The 14254-nt window shown below is 35.6% G+C and overlaps 1 protein-coding gene and 1 non-coding gene across 5 annotated transcripts; both read left to right on the forward strand.

The window, feature by feature from the left end:
- Positions 1-2224: 2224 nt before the first annotated feature.
- On the forward strand, positions 2225-2297 carry Trnah-gug. Its single transcript has one exon. It is a non-coding gene; the product is annotated as a tRNA-His (tRNA).
- LOC123258007 (tRNA uridine 5-carboxymethylaminomethyl modification enzyme MnmG) lies at positions 2246-8600 on the forward strand. Of its 4 annotated transcripts, none has more exons than XM_044717932.1 (4): positions 2246-3208; positions 3274-5897; positions 5964-6149; positions 6208-8600. In XM_044717932.1, exon 2 carries the CDS (start codon positions 3458-3460, stop codon positions 4421-4423), a length of 966 nt encoding a protein of 321 aa, XP_044573867.1. In that variant the 5' UTR covers positions 2246-3208; positions 3274-3457; the 3' UTR covers positions 4424-5897; positions 5964-6149; positions 6208-8600. The 4 variants fall into 4 exon arrangements, with proteins under 4 accessions (XP_044573867.1, XP_044573866.1, XP_044573864.1 ...); XM_044717931.1 differs by having other exon boundaries at positions 5967-6149; XM_044717929.1 differs by having other exon boundaries at positions 2246-2939; positions 2991-3208; positions 3274-6149.
- Positions 8601-14254: the final 5654 nt, after the last annotated feature.

Below are 14254 nucleotides of genomic sequence, written 5' to 3' on the forward strand. Positions count from 1 at the left end.
GAGTAATGAGTGAAACTTCAACTTTCCCTCCAATATGCACTTTAGCATCATACGTCTTCTCCAACTCTTTTATGATATATTGCCTGTAGCCACTCCAATCCTTAAAAGTTGCAGCAACATGAAGAAGGACTAATACTAAAGAAATTGATAATATGGCGTATAAAGAAAGTTTCATAGTAGACCTCTCATTCCGGCATCTCTTCGTCTTGTCATCCCAGTGCCTATTCCTGTCATCCCAGCACCCACTCCTGTCATCCCAGTGCTTGACACTGGGATCCAGAAAATTTGATTAGACATTAAGTTGGTTAGCAAAAAAGTAGCTAATCTTATGTTAAAACACAACATTTTTGATGAGGTTGCATGAGAAGCTGGATCCAAGTAGTCAAGCACTGGGATGACACCCTTCCCGGTGGAAATTGCTTTCAAATCACAACACTCATACAGTTGTATGTGTGACACTGAAATCCAGTGTGACTTAAACAAGGTTTTCCAGATCATACAATCAACAAAATTTCTGGATCCCAGTGTCAAGCACTGGGATGACACCGTTTGCTGTTCCTTTAGCAAAAGATCTGGTTTATACATATTTCAAATTATTCAAACTTCCTCTAAAAGTTAAGTAAAGAGTACCAAAATAAACAATAACACTCAAAGCTATTAAAGTCGCTAAATAAACAATACGAGCCAACATTTTATCAAAAAATAATCCTGCCAACAAAGAATTAAAAATATAAAGGGCTATTGACATGACTGCCGTTGCTACAAAAATTTTCATGATATTTAACAATAACGCTTGGCTAACCTTATACATCTTATTTATTGTTAAATAACTAATTAATAGAATGGAGTTTATCCAAGTGGAAACGGAAGTAGCAATAGCAATCCCCGTATGCTGATACTTGTTCATTAACAAAAGGTTTAGCACTACATTAATTCCAAGACACATTAGCGAAAATATGGTTGGTATTTTCAGATTGCCTTTAGCAAAAAATGTAGGTAGCAATACTTTATTTATAATAAATGCAGGTAAAGAAAGAGAAAATGCTATTAAAGTGGGAACAGTTTGCTGCACTGCATAATGATCAAACCGGCCGTAAGAAAAAAGCGTAAGTAAAATTATGTCGGGAATAATGATAAAGGCAGCAGTTGTTGGCATAATTAACATTAATCCTATGTTGAGAGCCTTGTTCTGTATTTTGACTATATTTTCAGTATTATTCACCTGTTTTGAAATTAGAGGAAGAAGCACTGTACCAATTGCAGTACCGATTATTCCCTGCGGTAGTTGATTTAGTCTATCGGCATAATATATATAAGACACCGCATTTGGTATAAAACTTGCCATTATTGTATCAATCCATAAGCTTATTTGAGTTACACAATTGTTGATAATTGCAGGTATCACACGCTTAAAAAACAACCTTACTTCATTGCTTAATTCAAGGCTAAAAGAAAAAGCTGCCTTTAACTTGTATGCACTAAATAGTATCAAAAGTAGCTGGAAAATTCCTCCTATAAGAACAGCTATAGAAAGGTTGTGCGCTGGAGTTTTTACGTAAGGCACAAACAAACTGATGATTAAACAGAGATTCAAAACGATTGGTGCAATAGCTGTTGAAGCAAAATGCTGCTTTACTTGCAGCATTCCACCAATAAGTGATGCAATTGAAACAAAGATTATGTAGGGCATCATAATTCTTGATAAAGTAACAGTAAGGGTAAACTTACTTTGGTCAAATCCAGGAGCAAAAATTTGAATCATATAAGGGGAGAAAGTTTGCATGATAAGGCAAAAAATTACTAAGATAATAAACGTAATGGATATTACACTACTTGCAAAATTAAATGCCTTCTTATTATCATATGATTCTGTCGAGTATAACGGTATGAATGAGGTAGTGAACGCTCCTTCTGCAAAAAATGCTCGAAATAGATTGGCAAAGCGAAACGAAGAAAAAAATATGTCTGCAAGAGAGTTTGCACCAATAACTGTAGCAATCAATACATCTCTTATTAACCCTGAGATCCTTGAAATAGCCGTAAAAAAACTAAATGTGAAAATACTTTTAAACATACCACTACTTCATTAGTGTCAATACAATTAACTATAATGGTAAAAGTATCAATGAAAATATTTATTGGCTAAACTTAAAACCCTCTGCAAAAGGAGAGTTAAATAATCAATTGACTATTTGCGCTCTTATGTTAGAAATTTTATATCTTGGCGGGCGTAGCTCAGTTGGTAGAGCGTCAGTTTGTGGTACTGAATGTCGCCAGTTCGATCCTGGTCGCTCGCCCCACTAAAACCCGATAATTTGAAAAACCGTCATCCCGCTGCTTGTTAGCGGGATCTAGAGATACCGTGACGGTATGACGTGGGGTTAGCTATACATTAGCCACTGATGATTGAAATAGTTAATTACTGTAAAATTTGACATTAACCGCTAATAGTTAGAATATTAGTAGAGTAAGAATTACTCAAGAAGGCATGCATAAATATGATGTAGTAGTAGTAGGTGGTGGTCATGCAGGGTGCGAAGCGGCTGCTGCGGCAGCTCGCCTTGGTACAAACACGCTGCTTATAACTCATAAAATTTCAACTATAGGGGAAATGTCCTGCAATCCAGCAATCGGAGGAGTTGCAAAGGGTGTTGTAGTCAGGGAAGTTGACGCTCTTGATGGAATAATGGGAAGAGCAATCGACCGAGCAAGCATACACTCAGTCATTTTAAATAGCAGCAGAGGTGCGGCAGTGTGGGGACCACGTGCACAGGCAGATCGAAAATTATACAAGCAAGCAATACAGGAAATTATTCTAAATTATAACAATTTGACGGTAAAAGAAGAGTCAGTTGACGATTTCCTTATAGAGAGTAATAACAATGGAGAATTGTGCATTAAAGCTGTAATAACAAGCTCAGGGGAACATATACTAACAGGTAAAGTCGTTTTAACCACAGGAACTTTTCTGCAAGGTGTAATTCATATAGGAGAACAAACAACCCCTTCAGGGAGAATGGGAGATAAGCCTGCAGTAGAACTTGCAAATACGTTGAATAAATATGATTTTAGATTAGGTAGACTGCGTACCGGAACTCCACCAAGGCTTGATCGTGGCACTATAAATTGGTCAATATTGCAAGAACAAGTGGGTGATAATCCACCTGTGCCGTTTTCTTATCTCACAGAAAAAATTAACCAACCTCAGGTATCATGCTTTATTACCCATACTAATGAAAATACGCATAAAATAATTAGAGAAAATCTTCATAGGTCAGCTTCTTCGTATCTAAGTGACGTTGTTGCGCCAAGATACTGCCCATCCATTGAAGTTAAAGTGAAAAAATTCGCAGAAAAAAGTAGCCACCAAATATTTTTAGAACCAGAAGGCCTGGATGATGATACTGTATACCCGAACGGAATTTCAAATTCATTGCCCATTGAAGTGCAGCGTGAAATGATAAAGAGTATCAAGGGACTTGAAAATGCAGAAATACTAAGACCTGGATATGCAGTTGAGTATGACTATATTGACCCACGAGAGCTGTTTCATACTCTTGAAACCAAGAAAGTCAAAGGCCTATATTTTGCTGGCCAAATTAATGGCACCACTGGATATGAAGAAGCAGCAGGGCAAGGAATTATCGCCGGAATTAATGCAGCACTCTCTGCATTTGAAAAAAAAGAAAGCTTTGTTCTCCATCGTACAGATTCGTATATCGGTGTAATGATAGATGATCTAGTCACTAAAGGGGTGATCGAACCTTATAGATTATTTACCTCGCGTGCAGAATATAGGCTAGCTATCAGGTCAGACAATGCAGATAGAAGATTAACACAAAAAGGTTATGATATTTCCCTTGTTTCGCATGAGAGATACTCTGTTTTACAGAATAAACTTGAATCCATTAAGCAGCTTGAAGAGAAGTTAGGGAGTCTGACGATTACTCCTGAGCAGCTTAGGTCTTATGGTATCAAAATATCTTATGATGGGATAAGAAAAACGGCACTAGATTTACTTAGCTATCCAAACATCGACTGGAATAAATTACAAGAAATATGGCCGGAGTTAAGCAGCGTCACGCGCTGGAATGACAAAATGGGACACACCAAAGCGGATAATAGAGCTAAGAATGAAATATGCGAAGCGGTTGAAATTGAAGCAAAATACAAACCTTATCTAATAAGACAAGAAGCGGATATGAAGTTTTTACGAGAGGAAATTAACACTCAAATTCCAATTGATTTCAACTATTCACAAGTTAAAGGCCTGTCAAGTGAAGTAATAGAAAAGTTGCAGACGATAAAACCAGCGACGATTGGCATTGCAAAGCAAATACAAGGCATCACTCCCGCAGCGATAGTGAGCATATTAGTGTATTTGAGAAACAGGAAAACGAAAGTGGCTGCTAATTTTGTATGAGGTGTTCTATGTCAAAAATCGAAGAATTTCGTTCTTTTATGCACGAGATAAACGTTGATGCATTTATGTTGCATACTAAAGATGAATATTTAAATGAGTATTCAGAGGAGCTAACAAAGCTGTGTGGCTTTACAGGAACAAATGGGCTACTTATCGTTACAAAAGACAACAAGTGCCCATTTTTTACGGATGGACGCTATATCACACAAGCTCGCAATCAGCTCGATCGGGGCAATTTTCAAGTATATAATATACAAGAAGAGGATCCACGCGAATGGATAAAAGCAAACTTAACATCGACTGCCTCACTAGGTTATTATTTGCAATATTTTACCATAGAAGATATAAGAAAGTATGAGAATATCTGTAAATTAATACCCTGTTTAGCTGGAAAAAAAAGTGACTATCGAAAACAAGCAGTGGTTTTACATTCTATTGAACATGCTGGTGAAAGTAGTAAGGACAAATGTGAAAAAGTCGCTAAAAGTATAGATAAAGAAGCTGAAGCAGTGCTTTTAACTGATCCAAATTCAATTTCATGGTTATTAAATTTAAGAAACGAAAATGCTAAATATACTCCATGTATATTGGGTCGTGCTATATTGTATAAAAGCGGTAATGTTGATTTGTTTATTCAAGATAAAGAACATTCAACTATAGAAGCAAATTTAGGCAATCATATAAATATTTTTGATATTAGTGAGCTAGAAAATTCGCTGCACAAGCTAAATTCAATAGTCATGGATCCAAGCACAACTCCAATGAGTATCATGGCTGTAATAAAAGATAAACAGGTAGCTGAGAGAGAAGATCCTTGTCTAATTTATAAAGCAGCAAAAAACCAAACTGAAATAGCTGGGGCTATAAATGCGCATATCAGAGATGGAGTGGCAGTTACAAATTTTCTATATTGGCTTGAAAATAATGTTGGTACAGAACTTGAAGCTGAAGAAAAGATTTTAGAATACAGAAAAGAGCAGAATTTGTTTAAGCAACTAAGTTTTCCAACAATTTCAGCATTTAATGAGAATGGAGCAATAATTCACTATCGTGCAAGCAGTAAGACGAATAAAGTAATTCAGAAAGATGGACTGTATTTGATTGACTCTGGTGGCCAGTACCTTGACGGCACAACTGATGTGACAAAAACTGTAGCAATTGGCAATCCAACTGATGAACAAATAACCCACTATACAATAGTACTCAAAGCTCACATTGCTATAGCAAGTGTCATCTTTCCTCCTGGCACTACTGGTGGAGAATTGGATATATTAGCACGTACGCATTTATGGAAATTTGGAATGGACTATATGCATGGTACAGGGCATGGAGTAGGAAGTTACCTATCAGTACACGAAGGACCACAAGCAATATCAAAGGGAAATAAAGTGAAACTCACGCCAGGCATGATACTATCCAACGAACCTGGCTATTACATTCCGGGAGAGTATGGAATAAGGATTGAAAATCTGATGTATGTTGATAAACATAAAAATGGTTTCTTGGGATTTAAACAACTAACCTCTATTCCATATGATAGAAGGCTAATAAGTGTGCAAATGCTTACTAAGGATGAAATTGAATGGATAAATGGCTACCATCAATTTGTCTATAAAAACTTAGAAAATAGCGTCAAAGATAAGGAGTGGTTAAAGAAAGTATGTGACCCTTTATAAGCAAAGGAGCATTTTTTATTATTTAAAAAGTATTAATGCAATTGTGACAGGTATTTTGTATTGTTTTTAATTTTAAAATAATATATAATAAAGGACACGTATTTTTAGGTAGGTTATAATTATGATAGACAAAGGGCAAGGAGATGAATTTATGAAGCAGTATATGGATACTTGCAAAGAGCAAATAGAAAAATTAGCCAAGGATCCTGAATTGCTTAATCAGGCTTTAAAACCATTTATGCAAATGTCTCAGCAGCTTATGGCTGGCGGTATGTTAGAAGGGGCTATGCCTGGCATGATACCTGATTTGGGCAGTATGGATGTTAACAAGATGATTGCTCAGATGAAGGAAATGATTGACTACATAAGAGGTAACTATAAGGAACTAATGAAAGAGCGCAGCTCGCAGATTCAAGAGCTTAATGAATCCAGTAAAAAGCTAAGAGGCTTAGTTAAAAAATTGATAGAAAAGATCGAAAGTAAATAAATAACATCTGGATTTCTGTCATTCTATATACAACTTTCTAGTTGGACGGTAAGTCGAGGTCAATTATTGATGTCATGAAAGTAGCTGACACTGGTTCCTTTATGACGGCAGTGCCCAGAGGTGTCATCCCAGTGCTTGACACTGGGATCCAGTTCTTATTACCTGGTGTAAAGTTAAGTTTCCTGGATTCCAGTGTCAAGCACTGGAATGACAGCAATCCTACGTCATACCGCGATTCATTCGCGGTATCTTAGTATAGATTCCGCTAACAAGTAGCGGAATGACGGTTTTTCAAATCGTCGATGAACCTAAGTCACTTTAGCTATAGTATCGGGAACGTAATTGCACATTGGTTTTACAAATTTGAAAATTAGTGTTAGATAAAAATATAAACGCAAAAGGAAAAAAAATGATTGAACTTAGAGGTCCAGAAATTTGTGCAGGCGGAAATAAGAAAAATTTGATTGTTTTTTTACATGGTTGGGGCTCAAGTGGCGATAATTTCATTCACCTTGCTAAAGTTATGAGCAAGTTTTTACTGGGTTCATATTTTGCAGTACCCAATGCTCCGTTTGAAAGAGAAATAGGTGATGGTTATCAGTGGTTCAGCTTGGAAGATCGTAGTGAGGAAGCGCTATATAATGGAGTAAAAAATGCTACATCAATTGTAAATCATTTCATTGATACAAAATTAAAGGAGCTTAATTTAAAAGATACGCAACTTTCTTTAGTTGGATTTTCTCAAGGAGCAATGCTTGCAATACATACAGCTCTCACCCGCTCTCAATCCTGTGCATCAGTTGTTGCATACTCTGGTAGATTTCTTTCACCTTCAAAAACTGCACCAGAGATCAAGTCAAAACCTAACATATGTGTTATCCATGGTGATGCTGACGACGTGGTACCTTTTTCGTCCCTCGACTTAGCGGTTAAAGCTCTGAAAGAAAATGGAGTAAATGTTGAAGGACACCCAATTCATGCATTAGGGCATATTATTAATGAAGAGGGAATAAAATTAGGAGTAGAATTTATCAAGAAGAATTTTAAAAATTAATTTTCATGCACTTGTTTTGCTTTGGTTATGGATATGTAGCTAAATTTTTATCGAAAAAATTACTGAACTTAGGTTGGAAAGTCAGTGGCACATCAAGAAGTAAAAATATACAAGATGTAATCCTCTTTAATTATGAGAAAGTTAGTCAAGATCTGCTTAAAAGCGCAACGCACGTTTTAATTTCTATTCCTCCAGATGGCGATGATGTTGTGGAGAGATACGGTGATTGTCTGCAAAATGTAAAATGGCTTGGTTATTTGTCTGCAACTAGCGTCTATGGTGATCACTCTGGTAATTGGGTGGATGAGGAATCTGAAACAAGACCTATAGAAATCAGAGGAGAAAAGCGCCTTAAATCTGAAAAGAAGTGGCTAAATAGCAAACTGCCTGTACATATTTTTCGTTTAGCTGGAATATACGGTCCTGGTAGGAACGTGTTAATTGACTTGCAGCTTGGCAAAGCAAGAAATGTGAAAAAAGAAGGGCATTTTTTTTCTCGTATTCACGTTGAAGATATATCGAATATTTTATTTTCTTCCATGCAAAACATAAAACCTGGTGAAATATACAATTGTGCAGACGATTTACCCACTACACAATCTGAAGTGGTAATATATGCGACCAAACTTCTCAATGTTAGCCCTCCAGAACCAATTGAGTTACCAGATTATGCACAGAGTTTTTATTTAGGATCAAAGAGAGTAAGTAATGTTAAAATTAAAAAAGATCTTAATGTCTCTCTAATTTATCCTAACTACAAGGTGGGATTAGAGAGTTTGCACGTAAACAAAACTGAAATCACATCAGAATGATAGATAGGCTTATTGTCACTGCCATTAAGTTAAGGAAAGAATGGTTAAAAACTGAACTAAAAAGTCAGAAATAAGTATCCGTTCAGCGGAGTGGCAGAATAAGGTAGACAAGGTGATCTAAAAAGATAATCATAGAGCAAAAGTGAAATAATATGGTAAACCTTTTAGAACTTTGCAAAAATTTACAGCAAAAAATAGAAAGGTTAGAAGCAAAAATAGAAAGATTGGAAAAAGAGAATGAAAGTTTAAAAGCAGAAAATAAGGCTTTAAAGATAGAAAATGCTGAGTTAAGAGAAAGACTCGGTTTAAGCTCAAAAAATTCATCAATACCAAGTTCCAAAGAGTTGTATAAAATAAAAAAGAATAAGCCGAAAAGCGAAAGGAATATTGGCGGTCAGGTTGGTCATAAAGGAAGTTTTCGCGCCAACATGGATGCAGATAAAGTAGTAAAGATAGAGTTGCCTAATACTTGCGAATGCGGAGGAGAAATTGCAATATGTGAAAAACCATATATTCATCAGAAAGTTGATCTTCCAGAAATCAAGCCTTATGTAGTGGAATATCAGTTAGAACATGGCCGTTGTCGGAGATGCGGAAAGAGAAGAAGTAGCAAGTTACCGGAAGGTGTTACGCCAGATACATTTGGTCCAAGGGTTAAGTCAATAATTGCAGCGTTCAGCGGATTCTACAAAAATTCAAAACGCGAAATAGCGAGTGTCGTAAATGATATCTTCAATTTGAACATAAGCGTCGGTAGCATATCAAATAGTGAACATAGAGTTGCTTCAAAATGCAAAAAAATGTATGAGCAGATCGAACAAGAGATAAGTAGGAGTAAAGTTCTACATATTGATGAAACGAGCCATTATAACAAAGGTAAACTCGCTTGGTGTTGGATGTTTGCAAGCAATACGGCAAGTTTTGTAAAATTTACAGAGTCAAGAGGAATGAAAGTTTTACAAAATAGTAAATTCTGCAATCGCAATAGCTTGGTAATAACTGACAGGTATGCAGCATACAATTATTTTGCCGATAAAAACAGGCAAATCTGTTGGGCACATTTATCAAGAGATTTTGAAAGATTAGCACATAGTTGGAATATTGAAGTTAAAGTTCTGGGTTGTTACTTGAGAAACGTGGCCACTGAATTATTTGCACTAAAAAAAGCTTTACTAAAAAGTGAGATAGATGTTTTGAGGTTTGTCAGACGTGCCAGAAAATTAAGAAAACGTACAAAGTATTACTTGAAGGAGATATCTCGTTTACCTGAAGCAATTGGAGCCTCTCGAGTTGCAAAAAATGTTCTGAGATCTGAAAGAATGATGTGGAAATTTTTAGATGACCCAGAAAATATTCCGCTGACAAATAACCACGCTGAACGGCAAATTCGGCATTATGTCGTTTATCGCAAAAACTCATATTTTACACAATCAAAGCGGGGAAATACATTCCTTGAGCGGATAATTTCATTATACTTAACTTGGAAACAAAGGGGTCTCAATCCTTTCCAAAATCTCCTATCTATTGTTTCTTAAACCACTCTCCTGAACGGATACAGAAATAATTAAGGATTTATGACAAATGCTGAAACAGAATAGAGTAAACTTTAAAGCAGATAAACTCTGAAGTGTAAATTACTTAAGAAATAGTGACCTTACCCAGAAAAAGTGGAGAGAAAGAAAAGAGTTTTTTCGGGTAAAATAAAATTTTGGAGGATTAGAAATGGCAAGAGAATATACGGCAGAATTCAAATTGGAAGCTGTTAAGCTGGCAAATGAACAAAGAAAGGTAGGTCAACCAGTTGCAAAAGTAGCAAGAGATCTAGGAATAAGGGATAGTGTATTAGGAAAATGGATGAAGAAATATAACGAAAAAAAGTCAGCGGCAAATGCATTTCCAGATGTAGCACCTTATGACAAAGAGAGGTTTGATTTACAAAGCAAGAGTAACAAGGGAAAGAGACATTTAAAAAAAAGCCCTGGCCAGTCAAAAAGAGTAAAATATTTTTTTATATAGTAACTGCTATAAAGTACAGGAATTATGTAGGATTTTCTGCTAGTGGCTACTATAAGTGGACCACAAGAAAAATAAGCAGTAGAGAATCAGCAAATAAAGAGCTACTCGAAGCTATTCAAAAAATATATCAAGTTTCTAAATGTAGATATGGAGCTCCTAAAATTCATGCTGAATTGAAGGCTTTGGGTAAAAGTTGCAATTTGAAAACGGTGCAAAGTATTATGCAGAAAAATGACATCAGGGCTATACTGAGAAGAAAGTTTAAAATTAAAAAACAACAAACAGATAATAGAGCTGTAGCTCCCAATATACTAGATCAAAACTTTATTGTTGATCAACCAAATAAAGTATGGGATTACTTACATCAAAACCAAGGAGGGATGGCTATATTTGGCAGCAATAATTCTCACGTATGGTAGTTAATGAGTAGTGCAATAAATAAACAATTGGTTATGAACTCTTTATTAATGGCCATTAATAGGCGTAAACCTGTTAAAAATCTACTGCTGCACAGTGACCAAGGTTCACAATATACTGCGCAAGGGTATCAATATCTCTTAGCTGTAAAGAATATAGATGAGTAATAAAGGCTGTTGTTACGACAATTCTGTTGCAGAAAGCTTCTTTAGCTCATTGAAAAGAGAAATACTTATTGATACTTCACAACACTCTGCTCAACACACTAGAACTGCAATATTTGAATACATAGAAATTTTTTATAACAAACAACGTCACTATTAACTATTGCATTCCAGAACAATTTGATGCATCATTCTTTTTGTAAAAAACATTCCACACTTTCTCTCCACTTCTTCTGGGTAAGGTCAAATTTCTTCTACTAGGTTTTAATATTACATATGTGTACATCCCCATCATGAATGCTATTTTCGGTAAAATCTCTTACAACGCTCAAAAGCAGAAAAACAAAAACTTGATTTTCTCAGCTAAATAGTGGACCATCAAAAGCACGCATAAATATCTACAATGAAAGAAAAAACTTTCACAATCATCGATGGCTATGGTTTTCTTTTCAGAGCTTACTATGTACTACCTCATTTAATTACCACAACAGGAATGCCAATAGGTGGTGTATATGGCTTTCTGAATATGGTTCTTAAGTACATTGCCCATTCGGACTATTTAACTATAGCACTTGATGCAGGAAAAAAGAATTTTAGGCACGATTTATATCCTGAGTACAAAGCGAACAGAGTAACGCCTCCTGAGGATCTAACTCCACAGTTTACCATACTGAGGGAAGCGGTAGAAGCTTTTAACCTCAGCTATGAAGAGATTGAAGGTTATGAAGCAGATGATATAATCGCAACACTAGCTGCAAAATACGCCAACCACCAAGACTTTAAAGTGGTAGTCGTTTCATCAGATAAAGATTTGTTCCAGCTTTTGAATTACAATATTCTAATATTTGATCCTATTAAAAATATATACATAGATGAAAAACAAATAGTAGAAAAATTTGGTGTAAATTCAAACAAGCTTCTTGATTTATTTTCTCTAACTGGTGATGCATCTGATAACATTCCAGGCGTTCCAGGAATAGGCCCAAAAACTGCCACTAAATTATTAGATGAATTTGATTCATTGAATAATATTATAGAGAACATTGATAACATCGAGCAAACGAGGATTCGTAATATTCTTGCTGAACATAAGGAAAAAGCGCTAATTTCAAGAGAACTTTTATCACTATGCGAAAAAGTAGACCTTCAACATGATATTGCAAAATGTGAAGTTCGCCCTCCAAATATGGAAAAACTATTATCCTTTTTAAAGAAGTATGAATTCAATTCTTTAATAGGTAAAATGGAAAAGCTTTTTTCCTATAATGGGTCTAGCACAAAAGAGAAAATAGAATATAGTAGTGAAGAGTTAGAGAAATTTTTGGAGCATTGTAGATATGAAGGCAAAATTGCAATTCATTACCACCTTGAAAACAATGTATTAAGTCTATCTTATAGCGAAAGTAATATTTTTTATATAGAGCAAGACAGCATACAAGATGCACTTATTACAATTAACTCAACTTTACTCTCAAATGGAGTGCTTAAAATAATACATAACATTAAAGAGATCAGGAAAATCTTCCCTGCAACAGAGAAGATGTTAGATTCAGTTGATGATTTGATGATAATGTCGTATAGCTTGGATACAGGAAAACACGATCACAGTATTCCAAACATAGTTGCGCATAATTTGAGTGAAAATGCAGAAATTTTCTCGGCAAAAACTTTAATAGCAATTCATGAAAAGCTAAAGCAAAGGTTATTTCAGGAAAAATTGTTCACAATTTACGAGCGCTTCGATAAGCCACTTATGAAAGTAATATTTGATATGGAGAAAAATGGGATATTACTGAACATACAAAAATTACAGGAGCTGTCCGATAAATTTCAGCAGGTAATTGCCGTGCTTGAAGATGAGATATATAATTTGGCAGGAGAAAGATTTAATATTGCTTCGCCAAAACAATTAAGTGATGTTTTATTCAACAAAATGGGGCTTAATAAAAAGAAAAAGTCAAAAAAATCTGGATCGTATAGCACCAATTATGAAGTTCTAGAGGCACTCGAAGAAGAAGGGGTAGAAATCGCAAGTAAAATCTTAAATTGGCGACATTTAAGTAAATTAAAAGGCACCTACACTGATGCATTAATAAAGCAAGTTGATCCACTTGATGGTAGAATACACACAAGCTTTTCAACGACTGCAACTGCAACTGGAAGGCTGAGCTCCAGCAATCCTAATTTACAGAATATTCCTATCAGAAGCGAAGAGGGAAATCTTATCAGACAAGCATTTATTGCGCCAAAAGGGCATAAGATAATTTCTGCTGACTATTCACAAATAGAATTGAGACTCCTGGCACACGTTGCAAACGTTGCAGCATTTAAAGAAGCTTTTGCAAACGAACAAGATATTCACGATATCACCGCTAGGCAAGTTTTTGGAGTGCAAGAAATAGATGAGCAATTAAGACGCAAAGCAAAATCCATTAATTTTGGAATTATATATGGCATTAGCCCATTTGGTCTTGCAAAGCGGCTTGGAATTACCATTGCGGAGGCTGCTGAATACATTAATTACTATTTTTCCTGTTACCCAGAAATAAAGGTCTATATGGAAAAAGCAGTGTCTATCGCAAGATTGCATGGTTATGTAGAAACTTTGTTTGGCAGGAGATGCTTTGTGAGAGACATAAATAATACAATTCCTTATGTAAGACAATTTGCAGAAAGGGCAGCAATAAACGCACCACTGCAAGGCACCGCCGCTGATATAATAAAACGTGCGACGATTCAGCTTTTTGACCAATTAAAAGTAGGTAAAATAATCCTCCAGGTTCACGATGAACTACTGGTTGAAGTAGAAGACGAAAAGGTACAAGAAACAGCAAAACTTATGAAAGATATAATGGAAAATGCAATAGAAATTTCTGTACCACTTGAAGTAGAAATAAAAGTTGGCGACAACTGGGGTCTAAATTCCCTTAATTATGACTTAAACATCGTGAATTCTAGGAGTATAAATCATTTGAACTAATACGAAAAATATGTTAGAATAGAACATAGCAAATGCAAATAGGTCAGCCATGACAGGCCCACAAGTAAAAAGTTCAAAACCTCCAAAGTTACCTACTCAGGTAACTAACGAAGATGAGAAAATTTTTGAAAAAGAGGAACATCAGGTAATCCATGATGCCTTTATACAATTGCTAAAAAACAAAGTACAACCTAAAGAATTAAAGGAAGATGACGAGGCAGTACT

Source organism: Drosophila ananassae (genome assembly GCF_017639315.1).
Source record: "Drosophila ananassae strain 14024-0371.13 chromosome 4 unlocalized genomic scaffold, ASM1763931v2 tig00000240, whole genome shotgun sequence".
Classification (NCBI taxonomy): domain Eukaryota; kingdom Metazoa; phylum Arthropoda; class Insecta; order Diptera; family Drosophilidae; genus Drosophila; species Drosophila ananassae.

What these genes read in the sequence shown, in the direction of transcription:
- LOC123258007 (XM_044717929.1), top strand. Translation starts at nt 4,420, where the DNA reads ATGAGGTGTTCTATGTCAAAAATCGAAGAATTTCGTTCTTTTATGCAC.